We start from the raw sequence: 18,836 nt of genomic DNA, 5'->3' as shown, positions 1-18,836 counted from the left end.
AATAGAGGTTGATGCAATTCCCAGGTGACAAATCATCATCCTTTGGTCCTTTCACAGCAGCCTAGGAAACTTAAGAATATGTAAAATGTCAGCGCCTGAGTAAAGAGATATATTTGCTTAATAGATGCTTCCAGATATAGTCTGCTCACCTGGCTTGCATAAGCATATCAAATTTAATATTTGATTTAGAATTTAATATAAAGGCAACTGATTGTAAAACATAAACAGATTCACCAACACAGGGGAATGAACCTTTTTATGAAACCAAGTAACAGCTACACATATAAAACGAGCTGAAAATGAATTAGTAAGATCAAACTTTCAACTTGCTGATTGAAATCGTGATTAAATCATGATTAAAGCCAGTGAGCTAAATCACTTTAATGTCTATCAACCCAAGACAAGGCTTTCGAGCCATTTCTTCTGTGCTTGCTTCTCTTCGACGAAGCCAGATTGTAGATGTACGGAAGGAAAGCACCCTTTTCCCTGCAGCAGCAGCCGGAGGGGAGGTCTCCTCTGGCTCCACACGCTGCTGAGGGACACGGAGATGCTGGGCATTACTTTGACAACGTGCTCCCAAGCTGCTCATTCCTTCCCCCACATTGCACTTTAAGACATATTATAATGATTCAGGCCCAAGTCACCCTTAAAAGAAGGAGGGAGTGTTTTTAATGCAGGTTGTTCCAGTTCAGCTGAGGGACTGGGCAACGTCAGCGCAGGCAGGAACGAGCAGCTGGAAGAGGGACGACTCTCAGCCCAGCCTGCGTGGCCAGGGCTGACCCCTGCCAAAACTCACGCTTGTGATCTAACTACGACAGGGAACTCCCGAGCACATCAAACGCAGTTTTCTCTTGCACTGTGAATAGGACCTGCTTGGGAACCAAGCCAGCTCACGTGATTTTCTGAAGTGCCTCATAATGTATGTCGTTATTTTTAAGGCCACAGCCTGGAGTCATGATATGATGAGACTTGCAGGCTGTTTGGTTTCGTAATTACATGCAAGTTCCTCCCTCTCAAAGTCAGGGAGGAAAATTCAGACACTTGACCTCAGTGCTCCCTACAGATGGCCTCGACTATACTGAAAAGAGAGAGAAAATGAAAATTCGCCTCTTGGGAGGTGGCTGTAAAGGGCAATGGAGTGGGCAACGTCTCCCCCGTTGCATAATGTCGCATGCTTATTGAGTTGTTAATGCTAACACAGTGCAGGGTCAGGCGCACAGCCCCTCTGCTTCCTCATTTCTGCTCATCCCATTAATGCTACATGAGCAGCACCAGTGTTAGGCAGAGCACCAGAAAAAATAGGTCTGCTTATGTTTCCTGCCACTGTGCATATTTCTAACATTTCATTTCTAACAAAGCCTATATCTAAGCCCTAAATCTAAGATGCAGTCTGAGACTCTGACCCCATCACCAGAACCTGCAGGGTCCCAGATCAGCTCACTGTGTACTCATCCTGGCCACAGACCTTAGGAATAGGATCATAGGGTGCTTCAGCTTGGAAGGGACCTCAGAACATCTCTAGTCCAATCTCCTGCTCACACCAGGGTCAGCTTTAAGGTCAGACCGGGCTGCTCAGGGCTTGATCCAGTTGGATCTTGGAAATCTCCAAGGATGGAAACTGCACAGCCTCTCCAGGCAACCTATGTCACTGCTTGACAGTCCTCATGGGGAAAAAAGTTTCTCCTTTTATCCAGCCAGATCGTCTCTTGTTTCAAACTATGCCCATCCCCTCTTGTCCTCCCACCACACACCACTGTGAAGCACCTGGCTCTATCTTCTTGACAACCTTCTCGTGGTACTGGAAGGCCACTGTGAGCTCTCCCTAAAGTCATCTCTCCAGGCTGAACAAGCTCAATCTCCCTCAGCCTCTCCGCTCACTGCAAGATACTCCCCGGGTATCGGGGGCCCGGCGCTGGACTCGCTCTGGTTTGCCAGTGTCTTCCCTAAACTGGGGGGACTGACCGCAGTACTCTAGATTTGGTCTAATGGAATCTCTCTTTATTCTCCAAAGATGCTTTGGTTACTTTGGCCTTGAGAGAAATGAGTTTCTAAAGCTCTTTTAAACAATGAATTAAGGAGTGTCTGTGAATATTCCCCCCAACACTGTTTCAGTGATGGAAGTTCAGATAGGAAAGACTGTAAGTAGGCAGACTTTTGCCTCTCAGCCACCCACAGCCCTGCTGGGACCACCCCCACCCTCCCTGGCCCAGCACCTGAAGCCCTCTCAGACAATCCTCATGCCCCCCAGGCAGCACACCAAGACCTGCAGAGATGATCCCCCCACAAGCCCCACGCCACCAAGACATGCTGGGACAATCCCCATCCTCCCTAGCCCCATGCCCCCCAGACTTGCTGGGATAATCCTCACCTTCCCAGACCAGCAACCTCAAACCCTGCAAGGATGATCCCCACCCTCTCAACCCAGGACCCCCAAACCCCGCAGGGAGGAGCCCCATCCTCCACAGCCCAGCACAACAAGCTTTGCTGGGACCATCCTGTGCCCCCCCATTCCAGCACCCCTAAGCCCTGCTGGGATGATCAGCATCCTCCCCAGCCCAGCACCCCCAGCCCAGCTGGAACAATCCCCATTTCCCCATCAGTGCACTCCCAAGCCCTTCCAGGCAAATCCCCATGTCCCCCATCTGCACACCACCAAGCCCTACAGGGATGATCCCCATCCTCACGATCCCCACACCCGCAGCCCAGCTGGCACCATTCCTGTGTTCCCATCCCACACCCCCAGCCCAGCTGCCACGATCCCTATCTCCACATCCCACACCACCAGACAACTGGCACCATCCCCATGTCCCCATCTCACACCCCCAGCCCAGTTGCCACTTTCTCTGTATCCCCATCCTCATCTCCCCCATCCCACACACCCAGCCCAACTGGCAACTTCCCTGTGTCCCTATCCCCATGTCACCCATCCCTGCACCTCCAGCCCAGCTGGCACCATCCCTGTGTCCCCATCCCCCTCTCCCCCATTCCGCAACCCCAGCCCAAACAGGACCATCCCCATCTCCCCCATCCTGCACTCCCAGTCCAGCTGGCACCATGCCCATCTCCTCATCCCCGCACAGCCACAGCCCAGCCGGGACCATCCCCATGGCCCCAACCCCATGTCACCTATCTCTGCACCCGCAGCCCAGCCAGGACCACCCCATCTCCCGATCCCCATCTCCCCATCCCTGCACCCCCAGCCCAGCCGGGATGATCCCCATCTCCCCATTCCCACACACCCAGGCCAGCTGGAACCATCCCCATGTCATCCATCGCTGTACCCCTAGGCCAGCTGGCACCGTCCCCATCTCCTCATCCCCACACCCTCAGCCCAGCTGGCACCATCCCTGTGTCCCCATCCCCATGGTCCCATCCCCACACACACTGCAGCCCAGCCGGGACCATCCCCATCTCCCCAACCCCACTTCCCCATCCCTGCACCCCCAGCCCAGCCGGGACCATCCCCACCTCCCCATCCCAGCTGGGACCATGCCCAGCTGGGACCATCCCCATCCCACCCCCCATCCCAGCTGTGCCCACCCCACCGCGCCCCGCCCCGCCCCGGGCCGCGCCCGCTGCCGTCGGGGGCCGGGCGGCGGCGCGGAGCCGTTTTGTGCGCGGCGGGGCCGCCTGGCTCCGCGCTGCTCCGCTCCCGCTCCGCTCCCCTCGCTCCCCTCCTCTCTCCTCCGGCTCCCGGCGCGGCGATGGCCCCGGCGGCGCACGGCTGCGGCAGCGGCGCGCTCCTGGGCCGCTTCGGCGTCCTGCTGCAGGCGCTGCTGGCGCTGGGCGCCTTCAGCACCCTCATGCGTGAGTACCGCTCCGCCGCGGGCCCTAACGCGGGAGGCGGCTGCGTGTGCGCTGCTGCCAGGCGCTCGTTAGAGCTGGGGCTTCGAGCCGTAGTCTGTGAGTAATTGAGTACAGCAGGCTCGCTGCTATGATGCATTCAGGCTGGCTCTGCTTGGGTGAGCAACTCCACAGTTACTCATAAGGCTGTAACGATGGGTGGAAGCTGAAGGTGTAAGCCAATGACTTGCTAGCAAGAAGATGAGAGAATCTAACAAAACTAGTGCTGGCATCAGATAGCATGCTGCTAAATTAAAGTAATATTTCCCTTAACTGAACTGTGATATTGTTTGTTTTAACTTTGCTTAGGCTACAGAGTGATTAGGGTTTGAGAGGCCCGAGAAGGAAGCTACTGGGGCTCAGAGATGTGTGCTAAAATCCAAGACCTCAGTACTGGGAGGTAATTTGGTGCATAGCATGGGCTGCCCTTAAACTATAACTATGTTGTTACTTATTATGAAGGATGGTAATAATATAAAGCAGCTGAGTAGTGAGAAGAGTGATGGGGGAACAATATTAAGACCTGAGAAAACCTGTTGCTATGTGCTGTGTTCATAGCAATGCAGGAGTTTTTTAACCATTCAGTTAAGTGGTCTGATACAAACTGAGCAATGAGGCAGAACTCAATCTGTTTTCCTTGTTAAAAACCTGTGGTGATTGTGAGCTAAAACTTCAGGTTCTCTAGTTAAGTATTCCCCTGCCCTTTTCTGGAAAACCGTTTTGAAGGCAGGACTCCAGGACTGTAGTTGTAACCAGAAGCTGTCAGGAAAACTGCAGCAAACTTTCTGTGATAACCAATAGCTTTCTCCAGTTGTAGTAGCCCAATTCTAACACTTCACTGCCTGTATTTCACCAGGTATTGACAATAAGAATAGACTAACTTGGTCTTTCTGTTCCCATCACTGTGATGTGTGCACACAGGTTAATTGGTTTGTAAACTCCACAGAGTGATCCCATAAAATCAGTTAATCATGCCAAAAATACTCCTGTGGCTGAGGACTTCATAATCACTGGCAGGAAATCCTCAACTCTGGGCTACCAGTTGTTAACCCCCATGGTGCAAGGGCTACTGTTTCCTTGAACATTAGCAGCCTCTTGGTTAACAAGAAGCTGAAAGCTGGCTGTAAGGGGATTCACAGTGAATCCGCTCAATGACTAAAACTGCGGAGGAAATTGCTGGCTGGGACCCTGCAAGTAGATGTGTTTACAACCCTGGGATCTCAAACACATCATCTCTGGCTGCAGCAGGGCTGTCTGTCCCTAATTCACCCCAGCTGTTTCTCATCTATGACCAATTTACACACTCCCTGCTGGAGACTTTCTCAGATCTTCCATTGGGGCTGTTTGCATGCTGACTCCTAACACATTTTAGTAGTAACAGGCTTACCAATGACCTTATGTTAACCAATAACTGGCTCTGAAGCAGCTTTTGGGGCTTTTGTGTGAACCATTCAGCTGGCAGCCTCCTGGGGAGGAGAAGACATGAGCAGCTGTGGGGTGTGGGAGCCTCTTGAGCTGATGGAGGATGTGTTTAGAGTCTAAAATGCTCCTGGGAACCTCGACTGCATCTTCACTCAAGCCCAATGTGAAGTAGGCAGTCACAGCTGAATGACTGCCTTGTCTAAGTTTTGGTACTTTGCTTTCACTGGAATCGGTGTTGGCCCATCTTACTACTTTTTCCTTTTGTACTCTGATGTTCCTGGATGTGTATTTGTGATGTGTATGTCTGATTTCTGCTTTAATGGGACACCGTAGGCCAGCTTGCTTGGTCTTACAGGTCAATGAATGGGTATTTAATTCCTATCTGAATGCAAGCCTGTGCATTGTGGATTCCTTCTGCTATAAAGCTTAAGTTCACCTTAGCTGTAGGAGAAGCTATGGCTAGAGAGCTATGCAGCTGGTGTTTGTTCGTTATGGCTCTAACAAGCTGTTTCCAAAAGAAACATGGTCAAAGCATAACAAGCTTGGTGGTGGGATTGTATCCTGGGAATTTCAAGTGATTTGTGCTAGGTCCAGACCTCTTGCCAGAGGAAAGCCATGTTCCTAGGGCTGTGTAAGTAGTGTGCGCTAGCTGCTGTATGCAGAGATGCCAAGAAGAGGCAATTGGTCTAGAAGGGACTGATTATCATCCTGTGAAAAGTCTCACCTGTTGAAAATTGGCCTCGTTCAGTTTCCATGGCTCTGTTGAATTCAAAATCCAGTTACAGCTCTCCCTTCAACTCAGGAGTATCAAATGGGGAAATAGCCCTTTAAAAACAAACAAACAGAACCCCCCCAGAATTTGAATAGAAAAAGCTTCAAGATTGTGCAAATACTATACAGAGCACTTGGAATAATTCTTGAGGAACTCAGGCTGGTTACAAGTGCCTGCAAAACACCACATTATAAATGGGGCAGGCTCACAGAGCATACAGCCAAAATATGGAGGGTCACTAATATGGCCTATTCCAGGATGGATAAGATCATATGTTATCAGTGGAAGGGTTTGTATCCTTGAACTTCTGTCTTCTGTGGGTCTGGAAAGACTGCCTCCTGCCAGCCTGGTAGGAGAACCCAAATGCATGTGAATTGGCCAGTCTTGTGTGTTTGTCTGAATTGATACTGTGTAAGTGTGGGTCTGGATCGTGTGAAGTGCAGATCGTATGCGATCACAGAAGAGAAAATAGTGGCAGAATGGAGCTGACACCATGGGTTGTCACCCTTCCCACCCCCAGGGCTGGCTTCAGAGGCACTTTAAACTGGCTGTAAGGACCCTTGCTGCAAAAACTGTGATGTGAGTGCTTGAAAGAAGAGGTGGTCAAGCATAGCATGCTGTGTGTGTGACAGTTGGCTGTTTCCTATGCGTGAACTTGCCCTTAGGGGAGGTCACAGCACAGAGCAGTGTGGATAATTGAGTAACCCCATCTGAAGTAGTTCTTAACACTCTGCCCTGATTATCAGTCAACTGAATGGAGAAAGCATGTTATGGTTATGTCAGCTGCAGATGCTGGATGTGACTTGGAGGTTGAATCCTTGCAGTTGCTGCTATTCAATTTAAACCTGTTGTAAGGAGGGGGCTGTAGGACAGCAGAAGTTGCCAAACTTTCAGCCTGGAACAGTGAATCCATCTGGAATGAGGGAAACTTATAGAAGTCTTAGCCACAGCTGCCTTTGTGGATGAACTGGAGTGCAGAAGCAGAATTTGGGAGTTCAAGGACCTTTTTTCCATTGTGAAATGAAAAAGCTTTCCTTGGAGCTGGTATTTTTGTCCCCCCCCCCCCATGACAAACAGCATGGGGGGGGGGGGCATCTGAGGCCATCTATTACTCTTCCAAATTACTCTGTCCCTTAGAGTACCCTTGCAGCCCTCTTGAGCTCCTGAGTGAAGTTTGGTAATGCTTGTGCTGCAGGTGCCAAAACATGCTTAGCTCTTGGAGAGAGTTCATATGGCTAGGCAGAGAGAGTTGCACTGGACTGAGCTCCATACCACCCTTCTTCAAGCGGTGAAACTTGGATTTCAGCTTGACTTTTGTGAATGGACCTGCCTAATGTGAGAGTAGTGTCCCATCAGCTCCTTTTGCACATTGCTGCTAGACACAGTTCTTCAGCACATCTTGCCTTGAGCTTACGCTAAGAAGACAGCGTTGCTTGCAGTTGGGAGCATGATGCTGGCTCTTCCAGTCAGGACCTGTAGTGATGGAGGTGACCTATAGCAACAAGGTAATATTTTATAATTCTGGTCTAAGTAGTTTGTCCCAAGGCAGGACCACAGAATCAGTTTTTGCCAGACTGACTCAAAAGCAAGCAGTGAATCTCTGGGTTGTGGTGGAAAATACCTGGTAAAGAATATAAAAACTACCCCCTTATCTATGTGTTTCCTTGGTTCCCAAGCTAATCCTTGCAAGGAACCGTGGGCTTAACAACTGACCTTGCAATGCATTTTTCTCCGGGACAGTGGGTTACTGGCTAGTGAAAATGGGAGGCAGTCTCCCAGTATGTGGAAGTGTCTGAATTTTGGAAGGGTTTAGTGGAACCAGCAGTAATTATCATCTTGATCGGATAAACCAGACTAAGTATCCTGCTCCAGTGCAACTTTGAATCAGCGCTATGTTCAGGCTTGTTGCTGTACATACTTTGCATTGCTGCGTTGTTTCTGTGCTTCAGAATTATCCTGCACGCTTAGTATGTGGTGTTTTAGCTTTTACACTGAAAATCTCTCTTAAGGGTGAGTGGAAGTGTGTGCATGTCAGAAAGGGGAAGAAATAAGTGAAGGATGTGTTCAGCCTAGTGTTTGATCTATCCAGACTTCCATGCTGTTCTGAAATAAATTTGCCCAGAACTTAAGAGTACTGCAGGACTTAGCAAGCACAAGACAGGCTCTGCTGACCTCACTTATAATGTAAATGCATAACTGTTTGGTTTGATGCATATTTAAATGCAAACTTCACCACTGCAGATGCTTTTCCCTTTGGGGGGAAAAACAAACCACAAAGGTTAATTTTCTCTCTGGAGGTGTGAAGTACAAGGCTTTGCTGACTGTAATAGTCAATTTACATGCAAGTTTGTGGGTTAAGCAAAAACCTACATGCGGCAGAAGTCTTGAGACAAATTTTTCTTCTGCTTCAGTACATCTGAAAACTGGCTAAGCTTGAAAATACACATTGTGCTTTGTAAGCTGGGAGGTCTGCACAGCATTTGATGTGCTTAGTTAAGCTGAACGCAGCTTTTTACAAAGCTTTTGAATTTTAATTGTATTGACCTGTTCTTGGTCTGTTCTTTTTATCAGTTAAATCAAGCAATGAAAGCTGTGTGCTAAATTCAGGTTGTGAGGGTCCTGGTTTCAGAACGGGACAAATGTGTTGGGTGAGGTGACAAATGAGCTTGCAGACTAGAACTGCTTTAAAAGTTATCCTTAATGTAAGGACTGCGAAACACATTGCTGAAATGGTTCTATACCACATGGCAAACAAGTGATGTTATAGATAACTTTTAACACTGTACGAGAAACTTCACAGTGAAACTTGTCTTCCCTGATTACAGGCTGGAGCAAGTAAAGCTCTAAGGAGAAGTCTGTTAAGTTTTCAACTGTCTTAACAATATGGTTGTGAGAACTGTGTACTGTGACAGACAATCTTTAAAGTGCCAATCCAGCTGTGTCACTTCATTCTTAAGGTTTTGGCTCTAAATGATATGTTACCTTATGTTCTTGAGATAAAAAATTTCCTGTTTAAAACCTATTTTTTCAAATAATTTACCTGGAACCTAGTGGGGGCTGAAAACAAATTCATGACTGCCTCTCCCAAGAAAGAGTTAAAAAGACTGTCTGGAGAGTTAGAGTCCTGCCCCAAGCCAGGTCTCCTGACAGATTTACTGTGACATCAAATACCTTGCCCAGTTCTTGGTGTATAAAATGTGACTAATGGTTGTTATTTCAAAGCATGCTTTATGACCACCAGGCACTTGAATGCTGGGCAAGAGCCATAAAAATCTCCACAGAAATAAGACCGGCAGGGGTGATGCACCCTTTGCTGGTTGAGGCATAGCTTGAAACTGAGACCCACTCCAAAAGCACCACATAGCCTTAACTTGAGCTGTTAATGTCCCCAGGCAGGTGGATGATCCAGCCTTTGGTATTTCTCTGCAGGATGGGTGATGGGGAGGTGGTGCTGCTCTGAGGGTCTGGCTAAGGGTTCTGGATGCGCCCTCTGTCTTGCTGAACTCTGGATGACTGTGAAGTTGGGTGGGGAATAAAGATGGATGGGCTAAGTAACTTCAACTACATAAAAAAGGGGAGAGGAACAGCTGTTATGAGGGATCTTGGAGTGTGGATGTTTTTAAAAAGCAGAATGATTCCTTTCCTCTGCCCCCACATCAGCCTGGGAGCTCCAAAGCATGGCATCATGTAGGACTTGCAGGATTTCCATGGGGCCTTTGCTCCAGCTGTGTACTCCTGTGTGCTTAAACTCGCCATCAGTGTATGCTTCTCTTGGAAGTCAAAGCACTCTATCCCAAAAGAAACCTTCTCTGGAAGATGCTGTAGAGTATCCCAGCAATAGCTGCCTATCTTCAGTAGGAGCTAGTACCATCTTTATACTGTCCTGTGTCCTTCTGACATAGTACTAATCCAGAGCATATCTTCCATTCCTGCTTCTTTCTTGAAATATCCCCTCTGAAAGTTTTGTTACAGGTGCTTGTGTTCTTAAAGCATGGGTATAAGGATATTTGGGAGGGATCTGGAATGATTAAATACATCTAGTGCAGACTAGAGAATGCAAGTCACTGCAGTAATCTGATTCCATAAATATTGATAGGACTTCTGCTGCTAAACTCAAGTAAAAAGATCCTTGTCTTTATAACACTACTCCTAGAAAACTGTGATTGACTCTCAAAATAGTTACTGCAGCTATGCTGTATTAAAGGTGAGGGGTTCCATATCTGGTAAAGATGGGGCAACCCGATTTGCCTAAGGATCATCTGTGCAGGTGATGGGAACAGATCCCAGGCCATCTACACCCTAATCCTGTGCTCTTGTTCACTGATTTCAACTTAATACTGCAAATCTCCTGCTCTATAGGGCCTTCATTTAAATACCCCTTTCTATCTCTTGAGTCTTGTAACAGGCAGCTAGTCTTGCTCTGTGAACCTCGTGGTGGCTCCATGTTGTGAATCTTTGTAGCTCAGGCATGCGCTTACCTCGCGAGCAGCGTGTTAGGCAGTCTCTGCAAACAGTGGCTGCTGTTTCCTCCCATTGTGTCCCAGGTCGAGCTGTCTGAGTAGCCACATGTTCAGGCTAAGAATAGTGCAGACCCCAGGGTTTTGGCCTCTGTATCCTGCATGTTGACTTCTTCCTGTGTGGGGCTTGGAAAAACCCTGAGCTTGGGAAAGGGTGTGTCCTTCAAAATAGGTGGGAAAGTGTTATTGGAGACTATACTGCAGATAAAAGCTCTCCCCTGCCCAACCTCCACTTTATTTTTGTTTCCTCTCTGGTTCAGTAGCTCAGAGTTCTCTTCTGCAATAGCTGGAAATAAAGTACTGACCTTCTTGGTAATGTGATGTTGCCCCTGAGAAGGGTTTCCTGGCACTAGTGGCTGCTTTTTGGTAGGTAATCTAGCTAGTCCCTCTTAAAAGGAAGTGACAGAGTAACTTGGGCACTGCAGCCCAACTTTTGGTGGACTATTTGTTCAGTGCACTAACACTGCTAGTGCTTTCCCTAGTGCTGCTAATACCAGACTCCTTTTTACCCTTCATCCTCTAGGGTCTGCCACTGAGTTCAATGTGCATCAGACTTGTATCTCCAATAAATCCAATCCTAGAGGTTTTCTTTCTTGAGGTTTGGAAGGGAGCTGTCATCCTGCCTTCTGAATTCTGTGGTTGATCACAGCTGATTCACCAAGGAGAAGGTGTGACTAACAGGCAAGCACACACAAACTTTTCCTAGGGAAATAAGTTCCCCTCTTGATTTTTTTCAGCTTAGTTGTAAAACTTTACTTAGGTGTCTGTTTTGCTAACCAGCAGCTAGCTGCCACTGCAGCTAATTCTGTCCAAATTATGGTCATAGTCTCCAGGAGGGATAAGAGGCACCTGTCCAGATGGGACATACTGTTAAGCCATCTGTTCTGCTTTGAGAACTGTTACTGGTGACCAGCCATTGTCACTGCTAGTGCCTTGCTGTGATACTGTGGCTCCAGTGTGCCTGTTTTGGAGCAGGAACAGAGGACTGGTGTCCTTGCCTTGCACATTTCTGATGGCACCAGCGGCAGAGCTGCCTGAACACAACGAACGGTGGAGATGGGGAGAGGATGCCATGTGTGAGAGCACTCCACAACACACGAGTTGGGGTGAAGAACAGCACAAAGAGTTTGGGTGATCAGTGCTGTCCTTGTCTTAACCAATCATATAATCGGGGTTCACTAATTCAAAAGTAGACTGTGGGGCAGCACTGCTGCAGGTGGAAAGTCATCTTTGATATACTAAACATCTGTAGTTAGTGCATAGGATCACCAAGTGAGATAGGAGCTGCGGGGCTGCATTGCAAACAGAGGCCTGTGTTTGTAGAGAAGTGAGGGGGGCTGGTTCTGAGTCTCTCAATTGGGTTGTGAGACAACACTTCAGCGCTATTCTTTCCTAGGAAGGTGTCTTTGAATGTAGCTCCTGTGTAAAAGGGAAGTATTTCTCATGAGTTTTGTGTGAAGCTTTTGAACAGTGACACCAGACTCTGCTGGAGCTTCGTGAGGCTCCCTTTCTTTGTTCTGGAGGACCACCTTTGGAAAGGCTCCAAAGGAAATGCATTTCTGCCATTACAGTGTGAACTATTTTACCGCTAGCATCCACCCCCTTTACTGTTAATTGAAACTTAAATGGAGTAGTTCAGGATCAGGTTGAAATAGGTTCAGTGCAGTAGGACTTTGATCCTCGAGTATGGGGAGTTCAGCATTGTTCCACCCAGCATCTCGTATCAACCTGTGGAGTCTCTGCTGTGGAAGTATGTATCATTTGGTGTGGTTTTGCTATTAAAGGGGAAGCTGACTTGGTGCAACTCCCAAGTTTGCTGCTCTTCAGAACACTAGATAACTCTGCTTCGTGATAAAAGGTGCGACTCAGCAGGCCATCAATATTAGAAAGCATGAAATGCGGTGGATGTGAAACCATCTTTCAAGAAAGCATGGGGCACTGGGAGATCTTAAATCTTTTGCTTGACTGAGGCTTTCTAATTCTGACTCCATGTGGGTGCAGCAGTAGTGCTTAGAGGACCTTCATGCTTGACTGGCAGCATTTCTGCAAGATCTTCTGAAGTTTCAAAGGGTGCTGCCTTTCATGCCAGCATCTGATAACTCCAGGCCTAGTTGCTTATTGAAGTGTCTATACCCTTGGACAGTTTTCCATCCCCTCTTTCCACCCACGGTTACCACTACTCAGCCCATCTCCATTATTTCTAGCCCTGCCCTGCTTTAGCTTTTGAAGGGTGAATGTAAGCATAAGCACTGAGACTGGACAATGAGTGTTCAATGAGGTACAATGGCTTGTTCGGAGCATAGGATCCATCAAAAAAGCCTAACAAGGAGGATAATACAGTAGTTTAAAAAGTTCAGGCTTCTCAAACTGTCTGGCCCTGCGTTAGGGACATCCCAATATGTGAAGACTTAGTCTGGCCTAACAGAAGAGGAAGGATTTAGTATCTTAAAGCTTTGCTTTCTTCGTGTTCCTGTATTAAGATTCATTTTTAGGAAGTCTACTGGGAGTCAAGTTTTTAAATGCCGTGTAAAGATCCTGAAAGTCTATCTGTAATGACTTTGAGTGCTGTGCTTAAGAACTAAAGCTATTTGTTCAGAGCTTGTGATACTCTCGAGGTGTCTCTTCATTGACTTCTGTTCTGCTTGCTTTATATGTCAGTATTTCCTCTGCTACCAATGTGCTTGCCAAGCTGTATTCTTCCACTCAGTCACTACATTTGTCCTGTAGAGCTTCTGATGTGCTTCCCTGCATCAAAACCAGAGGATAGACTCTTCTTATGTACATATCTCTGATCTCAGACTGGTTCCTTATCTTCCAGGGCTCAGTAAACACTATCTGAGCCATGAACTATTCCTATCCAGGGAAGTCCAAACAAAATGCAGATGTTATTGGGCTCAACTGCTGCGCTTGGGTAACTTTTCAAATAGCTTGTCACTGAGCTGGCACTAAATACAAGCTGCCGAAGAAAACCTGATTTCCAAGAGGCAAGTGAAGCTGGGGCTTGCCTTAAACATGCTGCAAACATCCAGACTTTATGCAGCTAGTGGAAATGTGAGTTAAGGCTGATTTCTCAAGCTTCCCTGCTTTAAGTTAACTCTGGAACAATTATTCCCAACCTGTATTTAACTTTGAGGTTCACTGCTTCTCTTGGACTTGGAGGATTTGTCTGAAAGCTGCTCTGTGCCTTGGCTGGTGTTTCCTTTCCCTTAGATTCCCCCCAAAATCTTTCTAAATATCTTCATGTGAATCTTACTTAATGTTACTCAAACTAGTTTACCTTTTAACGGTGGTGCGGGGAGGTACCAGGTGAGATCAGGACTCCTTACTGTGTACATATAACATCTTTGCAAAGACTTACAAAGTGAAGGGGTGACTAGCATGCGGCTGTGGGTAGCAAATACCTGCTGGCAACTGGGGCACCTGTAGTTTGCTGGCCTGTGATATGGTCTAGATGGCTGCCATAACTTATGCTTGCAGGTAGCTGGTAGTTTGGGAGTATTGCCCTGCTGTAGAGGTGTACAATAACACTGCTTCTCTGCATCAAGAGGCTTGGTTTACATGTGGACAAAGCTGCAAAGGGAGGCAGAGTTAAAATATCGATGCAGCGGCCATTGGCGCTGTTGAAAAACCACATTCCTGATGCCTTCTGGTGTAGACTTGTTACTCATTAGTCCTGTTTTTAATCTAGTGAGGTGGTTTCTCTCCCTGTCATCCTGTGTAACTCTCAAGCAAGGAAAAAGAGTTGAAACTCAGGTGATCACATCTTGTTTGCTTGCTGCACACATGAGAATGCATAGGTATCCTTAAAGTCTTAAGTCTGGACTGATCAGTCTGAACCATGGTAACAACAACCTGTGCCCGCAGTTGATGGAAAACTCTGACCCCCATGAGCATAGATATCTTTTTCAACAGCAAAGGTGGTGCCAGCTTTTCACCAGCCCCGACCAGCTAAGTATGTGGCTGTGCAGCCCCCCAGGTAGCTGTGAAATTCATGGCATGGCTCTCTGCGTGGCTTGGAAGAGACAAGGGGCACTTTCCAATTGCTGTTCAGGCGGCTGCTACCAGAGCCCTCCTGTGCTCCCAAAGCACAAAAGAAGCAGCGTTCCTTCAAAGAGGGTTTTATCAGCTCCCTGAGCTTTCAAAGACCTGGAGCCACTTTTATGTGGATTTAACATCACCCGTAACCTCTGGGTCACAGCTACTGAACTACTCTGCTGCCTGTTTAAGCCCCAGTAATCTTGGCTGGCTTTCTGGTTTAATTCAGAGACAGCCTGCTGCAGCTCCACACAGTAAATGCCCTATTAAGCAGTTAATTATTTCTCTATAATACTAGCTTTATCTTTAATACAACAGTTTTACTGTCTTTGATAATTACACAGTCTCGGATAACTCTCTTAAATCTAATGAGGCATGACAAGCTATGTTCAACAAGGCACCACACCATTAACGTCTTGCCTCTTACTTGTCATCTTATCACACTGAATTACTGTATTTCTAGCCTGAGTGGCTGTGGATACATAACATGTCACTTTTCATTAAGAAAACAATGAAAATTATCACTGATGCTCTTGCAGTCCAGCTAATGGTCAGCTGCCTGGCTTGGAGACCTGCAAATCTGTTCAGCAGCTCTTCAGCATGGTGCTCTCTGCCTGGTGAGCTGAACTAGTTTGTTAGGTTGCCCAAAGAGGTTGTAGAGTCTCCTTCTCTGGAGATATTCAAAACCCACCTGGATGCGATCCTGTGCGATGTGCTCTAGGTGACCCTGCTTGAGCAGGGGGAGTGGACTAGATGATCTCCAGAGGTCCCTTCCAACCTCAACCATTCTATGATTCTGCTAGGTTCAGTTTAAACAGTTCTGGCCAGCTGAGCAGCTTTGTTAGTCCATAGGTCTTTTGCCTGCGAATGGGTGAAATGCAAGTTGCCCCTTGGGGGAATCAGTGCTGAAAAACCCTTGTTTCTGCTGATGGGGAGCAAACGTTTTTGTAGTGATGTCAAGTATACTCTCATACAGCTGGGATTTTTCTTCCAGGACAGAAGGACAGCAGGGCTTCTAAAAGCACGTAGTGTCACCCTCCCTGTGGAGAGTGAGGGGAAATGCACATACCCTGGTGCTGACTCTGCTTTTGGACCCCGAAGGTCTGTTTGCCTTCTGGCATGCGGAGCCTGTACGGCTTGTGCTTTCAGGCTTTTCCCTGTGGAGCTGAAAGGCCTGTCAGTGCTGTGACTCCAAGAGCTGAGTCCTGGTCTGCCAAAAATGTGCATTTGCACCACTGAGCAGGGGAGAAAGTCTTGTTTCAGATTCCCAATGTGGGGTGAACTTCCCTGTGGGTGTTTCATGGGATGCCCATGGTACTGGCTACTGTGGTGTGCCTGGAGTAGACCAGTTTCTGGCTCTAATGGGAAAGTTTCTGCTTGGACCGAAGCTGTTAGCCTCTCTGCTTTCATTTGCTGAAAGACCAACTGATGGATGAAATGTAGAGAGAAAGCTGAGTAACAAATTGTGCTAAACATTGTGCTGGTGGGGTGCCTTTGCCAGCACTGCTAGTGATCTAAAGTGGACCAGAGGGATTGCTTGTGCCCTTTTCCTCCCATGGGGAGCAAGAAAACTCATGTCTAAAAGTGCATCTCCTTACTCCACTGAAGTGCAGGTAGATCCACATGGCTCTGAGCTCTGCTCTCGTCCATGGCACACTGGGTTGCTGTCTTCCTAATACCATGGAGCCCTGGGAAGTGTCCTGATGTGTCAAGAACCATCAGCGCTGAGGAAAAGTCCTTCCTCTGGCTGTAAACTTGAAGGCAGTGGCTGAATATGTGTAGGTGGGATGATGAGGAAACAGAAGCCGGATGACAGACTAGCAGGATGGTGCATGTCTGTTCTGGCTTTTGGTTGCTTCTTAAAGAAGCAGACCATAGCACTCCAAAAATGAAGACTTAGTGACATAGATTAACTGATTGTCCATTTGGCTGTTTGCAGGAGTAATCCGCTTACACTTAGCGTACTCATCCCAGATGATCTTCCCAGTAACTTTATTGGACACTTCCGGTAGGTTTAGGAGGATTTGGCAATTAACACCTACAGAAACCATCCCAAGAGTGTATACTGTAGCAGGATTGTACACTGCACACTTATTCGTACTGGTGTGTCCTGCTGCTTTTAGGCTCCCAGTTCCACTAGATGGCACCACCGAACAGCTGATCTGCACATGTCCTGGGGCGGACTGTGGGAAACAGAAAGGATGCATTGAATTATTGTTTTTTCCATTCTGTGTTTTTTCAGTGCATTTCTTGTCTCCAAAAAATTATCACAGCTCATTATTTTTGACTTTGAATCCTGCTCAAGTTGGCAGCGTTTTTGAGAACTGATTGTGATGGATTTAATCTGCTGTGCATCTTGAGTTCGTTAGTGCCTTCAAGGAGGTGAGTTGCTCCAGTGGTTGAGTCAAGGTCTGGGATATGCACCCTCTGTTTCTGCCTGAAGTTTGGAGGCAGCACGACTGAGACAGTGGCGGTAACTGCAGTGTCTGTAGCTCTAGATGTAGCTATTTGTTTTTTTTGTTTTAAATCCAGCAGTTCAGTGTGGTTGAAATGCCCCTTCAGGACAGTTTGTTCCAGAGCACCTGTGGGTTATAAAGGAGAAGAGTTAGCCTGGTAACTGGTACTTTCTAAAATGGGCTTCTAGCTGTCCTGACACTTAAACCATCCAAGTTGACTTTTGCATGTGATGTGGCACTTCATATTTTTCCATTACTAGCTATGATTTGCACATGTAAAAGCTGATTGAACATAGGGAAAGCATCAGTGCTCTGCCAGTTCTCTAGGACAAGTTAACTGGGACCCTTTGAGACACTTTCTGCAATGCTCATGAACAGAACTGAGTGGAAAACAAACTTGCCTTTATCTCCATGTAGTAACTAGAAAAAGCCCAGAGAAGTGACTGTGATAGCCAGCGCTGGAGAGCTAGTGTAGATAAGGACACACTTGAAGGCCTGCAAGAAGCAATCCCTTCTAAACCTGTTAAAGAGTTGCTTCAAATATCTCTTTTGGGGCTCATGGTGAGTGGCATCAGAGCCCCATCTCTCAGGTTGTGCACAGCAGGCAAGCGCTCTGGTTTTAGAAGCACTATTACAGGGGTGGCTGGATTTGGGGTGATAAAGGCTGGCTTTCTGCCTCATTCTGGCCAAATGGGGTGCTGGCCTGGGTATACTCACAGATCTGCTTCTGGCAGGTTTTAAACTTGAGGTTTCAGAAACTCAATGTCATTCCACTGTAGATAAGTAGACTTAACACACACCTCTTATTTCCGTTATACTCCTGCAATTTGTGGCAGAAGGTCTGTTTTGCTGGTTAGCTTCTCCTCAGCACTTTGACCTGTTGCTTCACAACTTTTCCACAGCAGTAGCTGGTTGACATGTAAAATATTGTGTAACAAAACAGTGCTTTAATACTGCCTACAGCTAGCTGGCATAGGCTAGGAGCTGTGCCAGCTTGCAAGGCTTTAAGGTTTGGCACTGATACCTTTATGCTAGAGGTGTGGGCAAGGTCCTGCTTCCTGAAGGTCATCTTGTCCAGGTAGCTGCGACTAGGAGATGGCTTTATCATGATGCTGTGATTCGAGAAGTTAATGGACTCTTGGGCCACATTGTTTGATTGTCACTACCATGATTTCAGGCTTGACTGCAGAATTCTCAGGGCTGGTAGGTAGTGGTGGACTTCTCCAGTCTCCCTCAGGTTGCTTCCTGTGGTATAAAATGCTGCACAGTTGAAGGAGGTGAGAAGTATGTGCCTACCTCCTAAAATAGCTCTGGTGCTTGGGCTTCTGATTTATGGGTGTATTCTTTGTCTCTGCTTAATTTGAAGCCAGGTCCTTTGGGTCTGCTCAGCTTTAGACTGGTAAGTGCTGAGGGTCCTCCAGATTTGTTGACTGTTTTTGCATTGGAGATCAGCACAAACTTCATATCAGTTCAACTCTGCTGATTAACCTAACCTCTCCAATTGTTTCTTTGTAGTAAAACGATTTAAGGAACCAAAGGAAGAGAGGCGTCCCTGGAGGATATGGTGAGATTTTTAATTTGGAGCTTAAACACATGCATCTGTAATATTTTCTTGGATACCAGCAGCCTTCTAGGCTCTCTGATTATCCCATATTGAGTTATTAAATGAAAGTCTGCTGTCTCTTCCCAAAGAAACCTCGATAAAGTAGATGGTAATCCCTAGAAGTAAAATGCCCTGCATAGTTTCTTCAGTCTGACTTGTTCTGCTGCAGGTGACCTGAACTGCAAGGT

The 18,836-nt window shown here is 47.2% G+C and overlaps 1 protein-coding gene across 1 annotated transcript in view; it reads left to right on the top strand.

The window, feature by feature from the left end:
- The first annotated feature begins 3,630 nt into the window (after positions 1-3,630).
- LOC106482103 (store-operated calcium entry regulator STIMATE-like) overlaps positions 3,631-18,836 on the top strand; it is a 37,938-nt gene continuing 22,732 nt past the window's right edge. Inside the window, exons 1-2 of the mRNA XM_067317443.1 lie at positions 3,631-3,807; positions 18,561-18,609. Coding sequence (XP_067173544.1) covers positions 3,705-3,807; positions 18,561-18,609 — 152 coding nt within the window. The 5' untranslated portion in view covers positions 3,631-3,704. The remainder of the gene's footprint in view (positions 3,808-18,560; positions 18,610-18,836) is intronic.

This window comes from Apteryx mantelli, chromosome 1 (assembly GCF_036417845.1).
Source record: "Apteryx mantelli isolate bAptMan1 chromosome 1, bAptMan1.hap1, whole genome shotgun sequence".
NCBI classification, from domain to species: Eukaryota; Metazoa; Chordata; class Aves; order Apterygiformes; family Apterygidae; genus Apteryx; species Apteryx mantelli.
This window is presented reverse-complemented; position numbering and strand designations above follow the sequence as displayed.